The sequence below is a fragment of the Amorphotheca resinae genome (assembly GCF_003019875.1).
Source record: "Amorphotheca resinae ATCC 22711 unplaced genomic scaffold M430scaffold_2, whole genome shotgun sequence".
In the NCBI taxonomy this organism is placed as follows: domain Eukaryota; kingdom Fungi; phylum Ascomycota; class Leotiomycetes; order Helotiales; family Amorphothecaceae; genus Amorphotheca; species Amorphotheca resinae.
The window spans coordinates 2843081-2860204 of NW_020194472.1; the positions used below are offsets into that span (position 1 = coordinate 2843081).

The window sequence follows — 17124 nt, forward strand, 5'->3', positions numbered from 1 at the left end:
GTCGGGTTCAGTGCCCGAGTGAACCCCGCATTATCATGAACCCCAGATTGTCACTGAAGCCAGCCATTCGATAGATGGGGACTACAAAGGTAAGTTATATCCATTCTCTTGCTTTGTCACTTTGTCCGCTTTTCATTATTTTTTTATCTACATATCTCGCCTCGTACCCGTTGTACCTGTCCCATTCGAGAACCCAGCCTTCACAATGCCGTTCAAAAGCACCCAGCCGGACATTGACCGTAAGTAACAGCCATTCAGCATATACAAACCTCAACTTACACTCGCAACCCCAGTGCCCCGCAACCTGACAACATGGCAATGGCTTTTCGCCTCTCCCGCCTCTCCCCTAAACCAAAATGCCTCCTCTGTCGCAGGCTTTACAGATGCGCAAACCAAAGAACGGATTTCCTTGTCCGAGATGAAGCTACACACCACGCATCTCTCTACGGCCCTGGTGCGAGACTGTGGCCTCCAGCCCGGCGACGTTGTCGCCCTATTTTCGCCAAACACAATCTGGTACCCTGTCGCCATGCACGCCATTACTCGCGTTGGCGCCATTGTGAGTGGCGCGAGTCCAGCCTATAATGTGGAGGAAATGGCATACGCCTTGAAGACGGGCGGGGCGAAGTTCCTAATGACAGTTCCGGGAAGTATGGAGGTTGCAGCGGCGGCGGCCAAAGAAGCGGGTCTGAAAGCGGAATGTGTATTCTTGCTTGATGGGGAAATGGAGGGGTTTAAGACGGTGAAGAACTTGATTGCGGTGGGGAAGAGCTATGGTGCTGGTGCCCAGATCGAGCCATATGAGATCCCCCAGGGCAAAACGAATGGAGACATTTGTGGTTTCTTGAGTTTTAGCAGTGGGACGACGGGGTTACCTAAAGCGGTATGTATTTCTTGTTCAAACAAAAATATCATAATGTGCGGAACTGAATGCTAAATGAGAGTACAGGTCATGATATCTCACCAAAATGTCATTGCACAATGCCTCCAGGTGCAGCAAATAACGCCAGCCACCCACCGGAAAGTGCTCGCCGTCCTCCCCTCCTTTCACATTACCGGTCTTGTGCACGTGCTTCACCTCCCCATCATCCTAAACGCAGAAGTATACATGCTGCCCACATTCACCATGAAATCCATGCTCGACACTGTAGTCGAGTACCAGATCGGCGAACTGCTTCTCGTCCCCCCGATCCTTATCCGCATGGTCAACGATCCCATCGTCAACAACTACGATCTCCGCTGCATAACGCGCTTCTCCAGCGGCGCGGCCCCTATCAGCCAGGAGATCATCCACCAACTACAAGCCAAATTCCCCAACACCGGGTTCAAGCAAGGCTACGGCATGACCGAGAGCTGCAGCTGCATCGCGGCCCACCCGCCCGAGAAGTACGACTACGCGCACGCCCACAAAGCGGGCAGTATCTGCGCCTCGACGCTCGTGAAGATCATCGACGAAGACGGGCGCGAGCTGGGCGTCAACCAGCCCGGCGAACTGCTCGCCAAGGGCCCCCAGATCACCATGGGCTATCTCAACAACGAAAAGGCCAGCCGGGAGACGTACGATGCCGAGGGATACCTGCATACCGGCGACCAAGCGGTCGTCGGCGAGGACGGCATGATCACCATCACGGACCGCATCAAGGAGATGATCAAGGTCCGCGGGATCGGGGTCGCGCCCGCAGAACTCGAGGATCTGCTGCTGGGCCACGCGCACGTGGCGGATGCCGCGGTGCTCGGCATCCCGGATGATTACAGCGGCGAGAAACCGAAGGCGTATATCGTGAGGAAGAACGGGGCGCCGGAGGAGAAGGTCGTCGGTGCGGCGCTGCTGCAGTATGTGAGGGAGAGGAAGGTCAGGCATAAGTGGTTGAAGGAAATCGAGTTCATACCGGAGATTCCGAAGAGTGCGAGTGGGAAGATCTTGAGGAGGGTGTTGAGGGATAGGGCTAAAGGTCTGCAGAGAGGTACGGTGGTTAGGGATGAGGCTACGGCAAGGGCGAAGCTGTAGGGGGTTGGAAATGGAGCGTTGGTAGTATTCTAGAGGCTGAGATGGAGGCATGGATATACTTGAGAACCACATAAATATGAAATATATGAAGTAGCAACTTGTTAGACGTCTTCTTTTTAAAATATCTTATTTATGTTTTATTCGCAGGCATCCCTTATCATCATAGAGATCATTTGCTTCTCTATACACTATACAGCATATCCAATGGTCGCACCTCATAAACGCGTGACGGCACCCGCCAATACTTTGCTTACCCTGCCTTTGTGTATATGAAACGCTTCAGTGAGCTTTAGATACACCGGCTGCGTCCTCTGTCCTTCCCTTCTCACCACTCTCTGTGGGTAGAGCCTCAGCCACGGACCTGTTCAGGCGCCCTACGCAAAGTTCTCAGAGCCAGCGCCTGGTCCCAGAACTCCTGCCTCCTACTCAAGTAAGCCGCCAGCACACCGGCCTGTCGAATCCCCGCGCTGTCATGCAGCAGTCTCAGACGAGCCACCACCCAATCCTTAATTTCCTCCGTGCTTAAATCGAGAGCGCCTATCAGGTAAAGCGGATGAATGATGAATGAGTTGCGCGAGCCTGAAAGGGTGGATGACGGGTCGTTTGGATTTTGGAAGGCTATGGATTGGTGAGATATGCTGGATAGGATGTCTTGTTGTAGTTGGAGTGTGATGGAGACAGAGCTCGCCATTTGAGCTACTGCTTCTTCATATGTGAATTCGGGCACGGGTGCCACGGCGTCATTGCTCAAGTGCCTGCGAATAATTTGGTGCAGTAAGATGCGGCAAGTACGCATGCCGTTCCAGAGCTGCACGACCCACGCGTAACTATATACGTGATATGTCTTATTCCACACCAAATGAGGCATTTCATCCGTGTGTTTGACCACGTAACGCCATTCTGGAGGGACGTTCGAGAAAATGTCGATGAATCGTTGATCTAAGGCGAGTGCACCGTCGATAACTGCTCTAGTCCCCACGATCCGACGGTCATGGACGGCAGCTCTGAAGACCGTGAAGTCAATTATAATAGATGATAGGACCCAGGCTGGATGCGATGTATCCATTACCTTTTCCGCTTGCTTTCGTATCTCGATGACATGCGCTGGCATAGGGATAATGCGTTGTATACAAGTAATCATTAGGTTGGATGTTACCTGGTAGAATATTCTTTGTCCAGCCTCTGTGCTGAGTTGGCTGACGCCTCGAAGCTTGAGGAGAGCTGCGGCGCCATTCATGTGTTCTGTCCAAGCCAGCAAAGACTGTTCGTTGCTTCCAGCAACGGTTTCGAAGATACCTAGAATCATGACTGCAAATAATGTGCTATCTTTCTTGGCTTCCGTTGGCGATCTCAATGCTGCATTTGTGAGCCTGAGTGCAGAAACATATCGTCTCCTTGCTTGGATCATAAGTTGAGGGGAGTTCACGGAGTTCGAGAGACTGGCGAGACCCGCAGCAGTAAGGCTGGCAAGAAGATGTTCATCGCCATGTGTCTGGCTGACCAGGGTTTCTACGAGGTCAAAATTCCGGCCCCAGTTTCCTGCATTTGCTTTGAAGAAACAGCGAGCTCTGTCATCAATATCCGAAGCCATCCTACTTGGTGGGATCAGTGACAACGCCCAGTATCCGGGATTTTCGATATGACGGGAAAACTCTAGCACAGCCTTTTCAACCGTGGTCTCATCGACCTCGTCGCCAGCTGTGACTGACGATGATGCAAGGCCCTTCTCCTTTGGCTTCGCATTTGCTTTCGCTCTGGCCTTCCCGATGACATCCTCGTTCTGGATCCGAAACATAAGATCCAGTTCGTTCCGATATCCCGGGCAGACACGACGTTTCCGAATGCATTGACCACATGATGGGACTGCTCTGTCACACTGCAAGTGGTTAGAAGAGTTGCGTCTCGACAGACAATGCTAAATGTCGGAATATATGGTCCAGTGCAGCCAAACTTCAAAAATGCCAAAAGGGGTATGCTTGGAGCTACGCAGGTCAACGACTTACTCTAGTCTTCTTCTCTCTGCAAGCCTGGCATCCTTTTGACGGCTTCCCGCAATAGACCATTTTGACCGGGCCAATAGGAGAGTACTCGAGAAGGTATCCGAAATGACTGAAACCTCAATAGTCACAATTCGATGCGCCTGGCAACTTCAGAGCAAACCAACGGTCCCGTTAGCCTCGTCTCATAAAGGATTCGTGTTGTATGTTTTGACGATCGCAACGTGGCATCCCAGCCCTACGAGTTCATGTGTTCTATCGCAAGTCCTGGTATCTCATGGCCTGCCGGTTGTTCCGCAGGAAATTGGAGAAATTCCAGGACTCTCACTATCCCGATTATTGATTGTTGTTTTCTCGGCCGTCAAAGCCGAGGGCACGGGAATCGCCAAACAACCTTAAACGGGTCAACGATGACCTTGCCTATTTGGGTTTGCTCGATATGGCGCAAATTCCCACGTGATACACCTTTTCTCTGGTCACGGGGTAACGATGGTTCGGTTCACGGAGGGATGGAGGGATCCTTGAATCCACATTCCACGCAGGTAAGGATGGAGGGTTTCTTTTCAAGGCTCGAAGTGCTGTGGATTATACTCCGTAGACCTGGGGGTTGAGCTCTCCCAGACAGGCAGTGGTTATTTCTCTCAGTTGAACCAAAAGCTCACGCTGAAGCTGACGGTGAGGCTCCTAACATAATGCCACCAGCCCACAGGAATATAAAGACACTCACCCTCGTTCAAGATACATTCCACATAGTCCGCCGTCCTGAACAAGGGGAACTTCTCCGCTGCAGCGTCTGCCTCCGACTGGGTCCCGTCTAAGCCAGCAAAGACACCCACATCAACTTCACTTGTGTTTCTCATATCAATCCCATCCTCCAACCCTCTTGGATACAGCTTCGGGCCTTCTTTCGGTGCATACAATCTTATGTACTTTTTACCGACAACCTGTGCCAGAATGTTGTGGTACGGATCCATGTGCAATGGAGTGGTTGTGCCTGCAGGGCCGAACCACGCATTGAGCAGCGGCTCTTCTAGTCGAGGCACCTTTGAATACGTCGCAGCAAGTGGCGAAGTAAAATGGGGTTCAGAGGCAGAGGTGAAGCAGTAATCCGGAATCATGATATCTTCCCTTAGTGAAGGTATTTGAGAGAAAAGATTGTGCTGCGCAAGATAACCTGCACCCGTAGAGGACTGTGGCTCCAAAATATACTTTTCCAAGAACTCCTTAAAAGTGATGATTTTTTGACCAAAGTCTGCATCAACATAGCTTTTCCCAATCTCGATTGGAACAAGTCGTCGACCACCAATTGTTTTCGACATCAGATAAAATGGATGACTCCATCCCCGGTTGCGTAGCGCCGGCCAGTGGTCTATAGCATGTGTGATATGGAGCGGTACTGCCCCTATTGTAGGAAGTGATGGGTGATGCATATTTGATTCAAATGCTTCGAGTGATGGCTCTTGCACAACAAGAACTGGTTTGCGCACGGGTGGTTCGCCAGTGGACGTTATTGGGAAACGGTAGCGCGGGTATCTCCAATCGTGATCTAACTTTTGACGTTTGACTGCCGGTTGCGCCTCATTATCTTCTTCCATGTTGAGTGAAAGGGTGTGACATTCTTGTAGAAGGCCCATCACAGTTTCAACATTTTCTCGAGTAGTGATGGACGGAGCGGGGCCGGTCATAATGAGAGCCATATCCATCGTTCTAACCATGTCATCCATCTGGCTATCAGACAGAGGTGGAGCATCCTTGAAATCTTGGCCATGGTCCTTAGAAGCCCAAACACCACTCATCGCAAGCGCCGAAAACTTGAGCAAGCTTGCTTCTCTGTAAAGTTCCATCCAGCAAGGAGGGACGTCTTTGTAAGGAAATATATAGAACTTCTCGTGTGCAAACTCTATCATGTCATCGCATCGTTTGATGACAAGCTGATGGTCGCTACTTTGGTTTCGAATGGCTTCGCTCTGCCGGCAGAGGAGACGAAGAATATGATCGCCACATCGCCACAGTGTGTTGGTTTTCCGAGCTTCAGCCCGCTCTTCAGGGTTGTCTGACAATAGAAACAAATATCGCGTTGGAGAGCAAAATCCGGATATGCAGGTATCAATGAGCTCATGTTGAGGAGAAGCATAGAGCTTACGTTGGGGAGAATGTGCCTGCTTCGGAAACGGCTCGTCGCTGGAGTCTGGATCATACCCAGAGGCCATGGAGACATAAGAATAATCCGTATCCTCGCTCATAATCTCTTCTTGAACGCTTTGAGCCCTGAAATGAACTGCTCTGATTTATAATCAAAAGTACCTAGTACCCTGATGTCAACCTTCGGGCAAAATTTTGATGAGGTTATTTGATGTCCAGCTCATTAGTTTGCCAAAATGGGAGTTTATGAGACAGCCAAGATGATTGGCAACTCGTAAGTAACACGTCGTGGAGCGAGGTATTTGGCGACATCAATTACTTAGGTATGTCATTATATTTCTTGATGAAGGAGCAAGAACAATGAGGGAGGTTGGACAAGGCTGCCAATAGTTTTTGTGGTGTGGGGATATAATGTGGTGTGCAATTATAAAAGCAAACTCGCTACAGTGTTCCGATTAATCACAGGCGTTCAAAAGTACTAGCGGCGGTTAGTCTTGATGGCTTCTTACTAGCGAATAAGGTTATTTTCACACCAACTAGGTACATATATACCTTCCAGTGAAGGAGGGGCGTGGATGTTTTGAGTACGGTGTTGGTTACTGCTCTAGTGAGGCACACTCTGTTGGCTTGTGGAGTATTAGTAAGCCTTCTCTGTTGAAAATGTTTCTGGCCTACGGGTTACTACTATGTTACAATTTGTGATTACATCTCAGCATTGCTTTTGCAATTTCCAAGTTCCAAGCCCACAGTTCACTTCAGTACTACACAGTAGAACGGAGAGAACTCCGGATTTGAATTGCCGTAACATATCTCACTATCCACTATTGCATTCTACAGCGGAGTATACTGTATATGCACTCCTGCTTCCACTACAAACGGACGATACATCCACTACGGCTATAGCTACTGCCACGGCCCCGTCTTGTGCTGGCATACCGTCCGCCAGTGCGGGCAGCGGTCGTATGTGGACGAGTCTTGGACGTTGAATCAAGAATCATTTGTGAGATAGAGTGTTACAAAAGCCGTGTTCGGCCCAAAGTCCTCTTCTTGCTTCAAAGGGGCAACAAAAAAAGAAAAAAAGAAAAAGGAAAAGAAAATTAAAAAAATATTTGAAAAAATATAACCAGCAGCAAAAATGTTGGACAAGCAGAGAATCGAACTCTGGACCGCCTCTAACTTAAACATGCACATGTACCAGATGTACAGGGACAGATGTATGCTTGCTAAAGAGGAATTATACCACTAAACCACATGCCCTGACTGTTGGTTGGATGAGTGTGCTTGTGTCGAAATATAATATGGATTATGGGCTAGTACCTTTTGCCAGAACCTTTAAGGCTTTTGTATTGTATAGGTACGTTGATACCCTTCCAGCAGAATCTCGAATTCTATGTTCAGACGCTTCGAATATCTGCTTCATTGAGTGATGCTGCCTAATCGACACCCACGGGGGAATTGATATTCTTCAACGCTGACTACTGAGGGCGTGTTGTTGGCTGTTTAAGCTGCTCGAGCTGCGTCTATTATGTGTGGCAATCTTCCTAGGGGATTGTTGTATTGATTCATTGAGCGTGGTGTTAGCAGTTGTTCAACCCTGCCTCGCCCCCACAGTGACCAATATTTCCCAGAACATCCAGACTCTCAACTCAAAATAGGGAAAAGGCTCGTACATATGACCATAGACTGAGGATAACAGGCCATCCCGTCCGCTCTGGCATCCTTAAGCCTCAGATCGGTAGATTAGTAGTTGAGTCGGTGACGATCAGCGAATACCTGCTGTTGTATGTTGTCTTTTTTTCTTTTTGGTCCCCCTTTTGCTCTTCCTGCTCTTGATATAGGTATGTAAGTCGTCAGATGAACGAATCAAATTCGAGGCTCTAAACGCGTTGACACCGGCCTTCCCCCCTCGCTTATATGAAATCCCCCCTTTAACGTGCAATGTCCATCCACGTGATACTCAACAGCCACGCTAGCCGGCCGAGCGGGGCCCCGCAATATGACGATTATATCCAATCTGGACTTTTTGCGCGAGGTTCGGGAAACTTACCTGATGGGACGAAAGGCGGACCAACACGTTGCTTGTATGTTGTAACTCGTCTCTACCCAATATATAAGAAAGCCTTAAATCCTCGACATCCTCTCAGTTCTGTTTTCATCATTCATAGAGATCTGATCTTCATTCTCACACTTACTTTCATTTGTCTAAGCCCGCTCCTGTATTATGACTGCTGTCATGATGAGGTCTTCGGCTGCTCTCACTTTCGCAAAAGCTCTCTCCTCAAAGACCCTTCTTCCCGCCCGCGGGGTATATTATACACCTGGTACTTACAGAACCTTTGCAAGTGCTTCTTCCCGCTCTCTAACCCCACTCTCAATCCAACCCTCGAGCTCCGAGATCCAAGCACGTGCGTTAAGTCTCCAGAACCTGGAGCTCGCAGTGCGGAGCGTACATGAAGATGGACTAGTCGTTATTGAAAACGCGATTCCTCACGGGGTATTGGATCATCTGAATGAGAAGATGGTAGCCGATGCGAGGATGCTGCAGGCGAGAGGAAAGGACGCGCCGTTTAATTATAACCTTGGGAATATACAGCAGGATCCGCCGCCTATTCGGGAATATTTCGAGAGGGATGTTTTCCTGAGTATGATGAGTCCTGTCGGTTGCAGGATCGATTGAGGACTGATAGCTGGTGATAGACCCGATCGCGACCCAGATCACCTCCGCGGTTCTTGGTCCTAGGCCCTTGATGACTTTCTGCTCTGGAAACTCCGCTATGCCGCCTACCCCTTCCTCCGAGCCACAGCGCCAACCCGTGCACTCGGATGCAGACTTCGCGCACCCGAATCACCCATTTGCCCTCGTAGTCAATATCCCCCTCATCACCATGACGCCTGAAAACGGATCGACTGAGATATGGCTCGGCACGCATCTTGATTCTGGCCTTGACGTGCAGGAAGGCGAGCATGGTGACCGAGCGAGTGGCCGAATCAAGGAGCATGTGTTGGAGGAGAGACGGACTGTTCGAGGACCCTCCCAGCCGGTGATACCTAAGGGGTCCATAGTGGTTCGGGATCTGAGATTGTGGCATGCTGGGATGCCGAATTGGACTGAGGAGGTCAGGGTAATGTTGGCTATGAGTGGGTCTTCAAACTCCATTACTCCATTCAAAGACTCGAGTCATGATTCCCATTGATACTGATTGTGTGATTAGTTCACTTTGCTCCGTGGTACAGGAATCCGATGAAGCTTGAACTCTCCGAGGAGATTAAGCCTTTGGTGGATAGTGAATCCGGGCTTGATCTTCATGTCAACTGGGTCAAGGAGTCGGAGGTTGCTGAAAGTTACCTTAATCGAGGCTTTGGGAATAGTTATGACTTTAGCCAAACTGCCTAATTGAAAATCGTAGCATAATTGATTTTGCCGACTGCTATTGTTGGCCAACTCTTCTCTGTTAACTGAGAGATAGCATAAAACATCGCAAATCAACTTACGAACAAAAAGCGCCTTTTTTTGAGTCTTGACGTGGCCAGACATTCAATCGAGGTAGGTAGATATAGATGTTGATTTGCACCATATCATATAAGGTACGGTAGGTAGTGTTCTGTGTCCCGTACTAGCGCCTTGTCTCGCTTAGCGTAGCGCGTATCCTGCTAGGTACCTACCTGGTAGGTACTGTGGAGCTGGAAATTGGCCACATGACCATGATGACGGTGATATTACATAGTGGGGTTCGCTTAGCTACTAGTAGATATATGCCCACAATCGTGGCCCCTTCGATCTTACCGTCCAACCCCAACAACCATTTCAGTACGGTAGTACCTACCTAGATTTCGCACCACGACCACTGCAATACTTTATCAAAGACAGACACAATGGACAACTCCAATACGAACAGCGAATCTTCTACTCCAAAGGCCATGAACAATGGAAACCGGAAGCCGGCTCGAAGGGCTAAACGCAACGTCATGGGCGAGCAGTTCGCAGCATGGCGTGCCGCAGGCATGCCATCACCACCACGATTCCCTAATGAAGACATCTACACGCCAAAGCCATTCTTCTTCTACGGCACCCTTATGGATCCCTTGAAACTCCAAGAAATACTCCTGCTTCCAAGCCCACCGGTACTCAAACCAGCCAGGGCAAGGACCTATAAAATAATGCTGTGGGGTCAATATCCCGCTCTGGTAGATGCAATCGATAGCTATGTCGATGGCATGACCTGCGTTATAGAGACTAAGCAACATGTTGAGATGCTTAAGGAATATGAGACTGAGGCTTATGATTTAGAAAGTCTAAGGTTTGAGGTAGATGGGGAAAGAGTGAGAGGGAAAGCGTTTATGTGGGCGGAGACTGATCGTAGTGCGCTGAGAGAGGGGACGTGGTCATTAGAGGAATGGAAGAAGGACGTGGAGAAGGAAATGGCATCTCATTTTAAACCTGTGGAGGATTTTGACCAGTTGAGGATTTCGGAGGATCAACTTTAAGCCATGTATACATAGGACTGGTCAATACATGGGTTTAGAGTGATGATGATGATATTTATTTGCGTACGAATGCGGGCAGAAATCAAGTAACCGTAGCTACTACCTATGACCCTGACCTCCCGAAGGGTATGAGGACGTGCTAAGCAGCCTAAGCAGCTAAGCTAATAGGGCTTTTAATACAAAGTCCTAGGTACACAAGAGCCTAAAAAAACCTACAAGGGGTAAAAAAGACTGCCTCTATACCTAGCCCTAGGTCCCTGATCCCGCGGTGTTATAGTGCCTCTATAGACCTTAGAAAGCATTTCGAGTGTTTACGTACTAGAATAGCTTGTGACTGGAACTTCCCTTAACAGTTAGGGTAGACTATAGATGTTGTATACTGTCGTAGAGAGAGGTATCTAGATCCCTTAGAGCTCGAATCCAGGTAGCTTAACGCGAGTTAAAAGCCTCCTTGTCAACTCTACGGTAATAGAGCTATAGACCCTTTCTCTTCGACAGTGATCGTAAGCGCGTATAACGAGGGCGTAATATCGCCCTCTAACCCTTCCTCCTAACCCTCTTATATACGCGATGTGTTATAGGGCGTAGTATTCACTGTATTCTCCTCCTCGCAGAACCGCTAAACGCCTCCCCTAGGTCCCTCTCTCGTGTGTATATGTTCGATAGGTAGTCGTAAGGGCACAGTAGTAAGGGTCGAAAGGTCGATAAGGGAAACTCTCTTCGTGTCGCTCGGTTCGTAACTTAATCTTGGCTTTACAGACTCTAAAATAGAGCTGTAGGTTCGTAGAGGGCACCGCGTACAGGTGTTGAGTCTTCGCCCTCCTCTGTCTAGAGTGAATGCCACATTGCCAGAGAAGGCACTCTTGCCCAGTGAACCCATACTTAGACCACATCTCTGATGGCTAGCTATCCAGGATTCCAAAACAACGCCCACAAGAGAATTTTCCAACATCAATCCGACTGCGGGCTCTTTGTTGAGCAAAGTACGCTCGGTATCAAAACCATCAGCCTTTGGACTCCCTGGATCGCCTTCACCTTGAAAATATTCAGCCACCTGACATTTTCACGGCCCTCGACTCTCTCAAAATGTCTCAAAATCCCGTGGTCACAGCAGGTCTCGACATCGGAATCGAAGCAGAATTCCTGCTTACGGGCAGGAATGGCGGCGACAACGATGCTCCAAACCTGAAGTACTTTGCATACGCAATAGCTGCCAGCTATAATGAAGATGCTCCAGATTGGGTACCAAAAATGCGCCAAGAGGTCGAAATCGACGACGTCTATGACAAGGAGGACCCAAGGAAATATCACGATTGGGTCCTGACAGCGGATAAATCCCTTGAAGAAACTTTAAATCCTAACGATGAGGACTCGGGGCCAAGAAAATGTAACTGTCCTTGCCAGATGCGGTGATATTCAAATACTGACACCGTATGTTCAGGGCCGTTAGAGCTTGTTTCCCCTGTGCTCAAGTTTAGAACTGGCTCCAACTTCCGTGAGATTGTTGAGCATGTGTGGAAGCATATCCGCGATGTTACAGTCATTGCAGTTAACAAATCATGCGGCCTCCATGTTCACTTGTCTCCTTCCCGTGACGACAATAACGGAACATGGACCTTGCCAGCAGTCAAATCAATCTGCCGCAGTATTGTATACTTCGAGTTCGCGTTCGAAGCTCTCTTGCCAAGCACCCGACGATGTAACCCTTGGACTAAGAGCAACGTTTATGATAATCGTCGCTTCCCAAACAAGAAGTTAAAAACTTGCTTTGATATTATCGACAGCTGCCAGACTATCCCCGAGATAGTCTATTTGATGAACGACGGCGACGACAAATACTTTGGTTGGAACTTCCTAAATCTTCTTGAGGACGGAACGAATACTATTGAATTTCGTCGAGCACCAGGAGTTGAAAAAGTTAAAGACTGCTTGGCTTGGGTTGAGTTCGTGGTCACATTCGTTGAAGCCTCTGTACAGAACGGAAATGGGCTATTCAACAACACTGGTGTTGCAGCGACTGTGCAGGAGCTTAAGGGCTTTCTGGGCACGGTCATGGTCGCTGGGGGCCAGCCAGCTCGGCTTAAAAGGATCTTTTCTGGAAAGTCCGGGGCCATATTTCCACGAAGAGTTGACACGTTGGGATACAGCGCGGCGGATCTAGACATGCTTCAGAGGATGAAGGCTGCGGACAAGGCTGCGGACGGGAAGAGAAATTTGATGAAGGAGAGGATGCAGCGAAGAGATCATCCTGCTCCGTCCACTGCGAACTGAAAGCAATGGCGGGAGGGGGCAGAGTACTTAGCGTTTGGGTGTAGGTCATAGGAGGGTCGCATAGCATTTATTTAGTAATGACGGTGACGAGTTATTCCACACTTACTCTGATTGTGACAACGAGGTTCTTGAGCCTTGCTAAGACTTGTTCCTCGCACGTATGTCCGAGAGTATCGGCGAAGTAGTGATAGATAGCTTGAAGAATGCACCCGCTTTCGTCAAGCAAGATCTAGCTTTAGAGAATGCACAGTATTGGATAGATCTGTTGTCGGCTCAAAACGAAGAGAAGGAGTTGCAACAATTTCAACTTAGTTTAAGGATCAAGACTACGCTTGCACAGCGTATTCCTAATACTGGCGATGGTCCATTCACCCTTTGAGCCCCAGTCACATGACTGCCCCTGAACGCGTCGAGGAGGTCAACATAGTGGCACGGGCCACAATATGGGGATATCTGGGCTCGTCTACACTACTGGATTCATCTGCGGAGCGATTTGCCCATTTCAGTTAACTTTTCACCCCAGGTTGAAAAGATATCAAGATAAGATAAGAATCCCCCTTCTTTCTCCCCTTATCAACCTTATCTCCTGAACTAATCAAATTCTCCTGCCTAGCTCCCGGACCCTGGATGCCTCGGCTAATGTGATTTCTCCGCGCGGGACGTCACATAATACCCGTCCCGTCTCCATCTTTCTCACTTCTCAACTCCTCGATTATTCGCTCTCTTTTCTCTCTCTCCTCCCCCCTTTCTCCCTCTCTCTCTCAGGGGCAGTCCTGACCATCCTCACAGTCATGGCCGCCCTGCTCCCGCGAAGGGCCAGTGGCATCTCCACCGACAGCGAGACATTGGCGCGCCTCGGCAAGAAACAGGTCCTCAAGCGCCGCTTTGGCTTCTGGTCACTCTTCGCCTTCGCAGTGTGCGAGCTCATCACGTGGGAGACGGTCCTGGCGCTGTTCTCGCAGGGTTTTGACAATGGCGGGCCCGCTGGTCTTGTGTATGGCTTCCTCATCGCCTGGCTGTCGACCTTGTCCGTGTATACGGTCATCTCAGAACTGGCCTCCATTGCCCCCATTGCCAGCGGCCAGTACTACTGGGTCTCGATGCTTGCACCGCAGAGATGGAAGAAGCTACTGAGCTACCTCGTTGGGTGGCTCACGTCGCTGGCTTGGGTAGCTACTGTTGCAACGGAATCGCTGTTTGCGGGCACTATCATCCAGGGCCTTATGATCCTCCGCTATCCGGGCTACGAATCCAAGTTGTGGCATGGCACCCTCCTCACATGGGCCGTCATGCTTTTCAATGTCTCGGTCAATATCTTCCTCCCGCAACTCCTCCCTAAAGTCGAAATCGTGCTCATGGTCCTCCATCTCGGAGGCTTCATAGGCATCATGGTCACCCTCCTCACCACTTCCCAAATCGGTAGCACGGCTTCCGTGTTTCTGACCGCCTTCAACGAAGGCGGCTGGTCAACCCAGGGTCTCTCGTACTGCATTGGCTTCCTGGGAAACATAGCCACCTTTGTCGGCGCGGACGCCTCTGTCCACATGGCCGAAGAAGTGTCTGACGCCGCGCTCAACATCCCCCGCGCCATCTGCGCCGGCATGATCATGAACGGCATCATTGGTTTTGCCATGATGATCACCGTGCTCTACTGCCTCGGAGACGTATCCTCTGTCATGGGAACCGACACGGGCTTCCCCTTCATCCAGATCTTCTATAACAGCGTCAACACGATCCCGGGCGCCGTCGCCATGGGCGCTATCGTGCTGGTTCTGACCTGGGCGTGCGCCCTTGGGATCACCACCACCGCGAGCCGGATGACATGGTCGTTCGCCCGTGACAATGGCACGCCCTTCTCGCGCTACCTCAGCAAGGTTGATACGCGCACCAAAGTGCCCATCGTTGCCGCAGGCGCAGTCACCTTCCTCGCCGCGCTCTTGACACTCATCTACATCGGCTCCTCAACCGCCTTCAACGACGTCGTCTCCCTCACCATCACCGGCTTCTACGGATCCTACTTCCTCCCCTGCGCATTCCTGCTCTACCACCGCATCAAAGGGCACGTGCTCCCCCACGGCACGGAGCGCGAACCCGACCCCGTGATGCCCCCCGCACCCACCAGCCTCGTCGTCGACGACGAGTCCAAAGCCATGGAGATCACCGAAGAGAAGACGGCAGCGACGCCGCAGGAAGAAGCGGCGCTGACGGAAATCGTGCAGGGCCGACTCATCTGGGGCCCCTGGCACATCCCCGGCATCTGGGGCATCCTCAACAATCTCTACGCCTGCCTGTACATGATCTTCGTGATCTTCTGGAGTGTCTGGCCGCCCGCCACGCCCGTCACGCCCAGCACCATGAACTACTCGGTGGTCGTGACGGGCGGCGTCATGATCCTGAGCGGTCTCTGGTATTGGGTTCGAGGCCGGCGCGTGTATCAGGGACCGCTGGTAGAGAAGGAAGCGGTGTTGGTGCTGAGAACGGCGGGGGGGCTTACTGTATGATGTATGAGTATGATGTATGATTCAACACGTAGAAGGCATTGTTTCCATGCCATATCATCTAGAAACGAGTCAACGACCTCGAAATAGAAAATATAGAAACGAAACGAAACAAAACAAACAAATTAAAAAAAGATAAATTAAAAAATCAAAAGACTCTTCTAGATTACCTGACCCCAGTTCGAAATTCGAATCCTGTACACTCGCACATCCGCTCGCTCTATCTATCTATCCACGACACGACAATCCCCGCGCTGCGAAATGCCTCGATACATCCCTCCCTCCCTCCCCCCCTCCCTCCCTCTACCCTTCACCCTGAAAATAAATCCCATCCCATCCCATCCCATCCATCCATCCATCCATCCATACAATAAGTACCTACCTAGATAGTATCCAAGCAAACCCCAAAAGTTCAACAAGCCCCAACGTCCCTATCCTTTTCCTCCGAAACCCAAACCTCTGTACCACGCTGCGCGCATCCGCGTTTCGTTTCATGTCGGAAAAAAAAAAGCAAGCACGGGAAACGCACATGTAAGGGGCGTGCTTTTTGTGTAATGTAATGAATATGTAGCATGTCGCGCTGTGAATATGATGATGGGTGGGGGAATTTTCGAAGTTGGAAGAGGAGAGTTTTGGGGGGAGAGAGGGGGGGAGGGGGGGGGGAGGTTTGTATATGACGATATTGCTGACTGGAATTTACAGGAAGAGGAATGGAAACACATAGATGTCTAGTAGCGACTCTTTTCGTAGTCCATAAAAATCCAAACCCGTTCTTCGGAAGTTAGAACGGTGCATCGGACATCTAGACATCTAGTCCTACCTATGTCGTGCATGCATCATCTGCGCCTATCCAGCATCCACCTCATGCATGCACTGCAGATCTTAGAACAGCAAAGGTGCAAGGGATCCTGGATGTCAGGGCCCGTCGTGTAATCTTATTATATTTGTATATTTTCTTTGAGGAGAGTGAGGAGAGGGAGGAGGAGGAGGAAGAAGATGTGGGATGAGAATATATATATGAGAGGACAGAAACGCTATGAAATGTGTTTGTCTGTTCCAGCCAGCTATACCTAGGTACCTTACTTAAGTACTTGCTGCCAGTCCATTCATTCATTCATAAAGCACATCACATCATCCCAAAGATTTCCAGTCCGGAGTTCAAGAAGCGGAACATCAAAGAAAAGAAAGAAAACAAGAAAGAAAGCGTTCGAATTTTAAAAACATATCCAGATATCCTTACCTTACCTATCATGTACTCTCCACCATCCCTCGTACGTTTTCCCCCTCCTAATCCGCACTCTCAATTCCCAGATACCTAAACTAACAAACACGCTTTTCAGATCTTCTTCCTCCTCCTCTCGTTTATCCTCACCCGAGCCCTTGCGATTCCTACACCAGCGCGCCAAGATCCAAATAACGATGGACTTCTTTCGCTCTTGTCCCCCTTCAGTATCCAGTGCGCTATCTCTTGGTCGGAGAGTGAGTGCTATATGCGGTTTAGTGAGGAGTGCGAGTTATGGGGCCGGTTGCCGTGGGAGGTGAGTTGTAGGGAGGAGGGGTGTGCGTGTGTGCGTGATTAGGGAGGGTGGGTTTGAAGAAGGGGGAGGGGGGTATAGGCGGATTGATGGAGAGGGGAATGACTTTCGTTTGTACGCTCGCTCGTTGGTCCTGACGAGGTATGATGAAGGGAATGCGCTTGGGCGTGGGGTATTGGCACGGATAG

At 49.9% G+C, this 17124-nt stretch overlaps 8 protein-coding genes across 8 annotated transcripts; 6 read left to right on the forward strand and 2 right to left on the reverse strand.

The window, feature by feature from the left end:
• Positions 1 to 205: 205 nt before the first annotated feature.
• On the forward strand, positions 206 to 2008 carry M430DRAFT_94764 (hypothetical protein; the record flags this gene model as incomplete). The annotated part of the gene is made up of 3 exons (XM_024869860.1): positions 206 to 239; positions 294 to 883; positions 950 to 2008. 3 exons carry the CDS (start codon positions 206 to 208, stop codon positions 2006 to 2008), a joined length of 1683 nt encoding a protein of 560 aa, XP_024724506.1.
• A 256-nt stretch (positions 2009 to 2264) lies between these two features.
• On the reverse strand, positions 2265 to 4340 carry M430DRAFT_39932 (hypothetical protein). Its single transcript, XM_024867353.1, has 2 exons — positions 4012 to 4340; positions 2265 to 3884 (listed from the first exon to the last, which is right to left on the reverse strand). Exons 1-2 carry the CDS (start codon positions 4069 to 4071, stop codon positions 2358 to 2360), a joined length of 1587 nt encoding a protein of 528 aa, XP_024724507.1. The 5' UTR covers positions 4072 to 4340; the 3' UTR covers positions 2265 to 2357.
• Positions 4341 to 4556: 216 nt separating this feature from the next.
• Positions 4557 to 6215, reverse strand: M430DRAFT_134816 (hypothetical protein; the record flags this gene model as incomplete). Its single annotated transcript, XM_024862377.1, has 1 exon — positions 4557 to 6215. The coding sequence occupies one exon, from the start codon at positions 6213 to 6215 to the stop codon at positions 4647 to 4649; it is 1569 nt and encodes a 522-aa protein (XP_024724508.1). The 3' UTR covers positions 4557 to 4646.
• A 1870-nt stretch (positions 6216 to 8085) lies between these two features.
• Positions 8086 to 9541, forward strand: M430DRAFT_48314 (hypothetical protein; the record flags this gene model as incomplete). The annotated part of the gene is made up of 4 exons (XM_024867989.1): positions 8086 to 8228; positions 8479 to 8789; positions 8845 to 9285; positions 9360 to 9541. The coding sequence occupies 4 exons, from the start codon at positions 8086 to 8088 to the stop codon at positions 9539 to 9541; spliced, it is 1077 nt and encodes a 358-aa protein (XP_024724509.1).
• Positions 9542 to 9941: 400 nt separating this feature from the next.
• On the forward strand, positions 9942 to 10632 carry M430DRAFT_56571 (hypothetical protein; the record flags this gene model as incomplete). The annotated part of the gene is made up of 1 exon (XM_024868618.1): positions 9942 to 10632. Exon 1 carries the CDS (start codon positions 10021 to 10023, stop codon positions 10630 to 10632), a length of 612 nt encoding a protein of 203 aa, XP_024724510.1. The 5' UTR covers positions 9942 to 10020.
• A 1086-nt stretch (positions 10633 to 11718) lies between these two features.
• Positions 11719 to 12903, forward strand: M430DRAFT_39936 (hypothetical protein; the record flags this gene model as incomplete). Its single annotated transcript, XM_024867354.1, has 2 exons — positions 11719 to 12019; positions 12074 to 12903. 2 exons carry the CDS (start codon positions 11719 to 11721, stop codon positions 12901 to 12903), a joined length of 1131 nt encoding a protein of 376 aa, XP_024724511.1.
• A 707-nt stretch (positions 12904 to 13610) lies between these two features.
• Positions 13611 to 15523, forward strand: M430DRAFT_116084 (hypothetical protein). Its single transcript, XM_024861619.1, has 2 exons — positions 13611 to 14966; positions 15075 to 15523. The coding sequence occupies exons 1-2, from the start codon at positions 13695 to 13697 to the stop codon at positions 15402 to 15404; spliced, it is 1602 nt and encodes a 533-aa protein (XP_024724512.1). The 5' UTR covers positions 13611 to 13694; the 3' UTR covers positions 15405 to 15523.
• A 1040-nt stretch (positions 15524 to 16563) lies between these two features.
• M430DRAFT_208235 (hypothetical protein) lies at positions 16564 to 17124 on the forward strand. Its single transcript, XM_024864375.1, has 2 exons — positions 16564 to 16672; positions 16742 to 17124. Exons 1-2 carry the CDS (start codon positions 16652 to 16654, stop codon positions 16979 to 16981), a joined length of 261 nt encoding a protein of 86 aa, XP_024724513.1. The 5' UTR covers positions 16564 to 16651; the 3' UTR covers positions 16982 to 17124.

Coding starts and splice junctions, on each gene's coding strand:
- M430DRAFT_39932 (XM_024867353.1), bottom strand. CDS start 4,071: ATGGTCTATTGCGGGAAGCCGTCAAAAGGATGCCAGGCTTGCAGAGAG. Junction 3,885..4,011: donor GCAGAGAGAAGAAGACTAGA/GTAAGTCGTTGA, acceptor AACCACTTGCAG/TGTGACAGAGCAGTCCCATC.
- M430DRAFT_116084 (XM_024861619.1), top strand. CDS start 13,695: ATGGCCGCCCTGCTCCCGCGAAGGGCCAGTGGCATCTCCACCGACAGC. Junction 14,967..15,074: donor ACCACCGCATCAAAGGGCAC/GTGCTCCCCCAC, acceptor ACCGAAGAGAAG/ACGGCAGCGACGCCGCAGGA.
- M430DRAFT_208235 (XM_024864375.1), top strand. CDS start 16,652: ATGTACTCTCCACCATCCCTC. Junction 16,673..16,741: donor TGTACTCTCCACCATCCCTC/GTACGTTTTCCC, acceptor CACGCTTTTCAG/ATCTTCTTCCTCCTCCTCTC.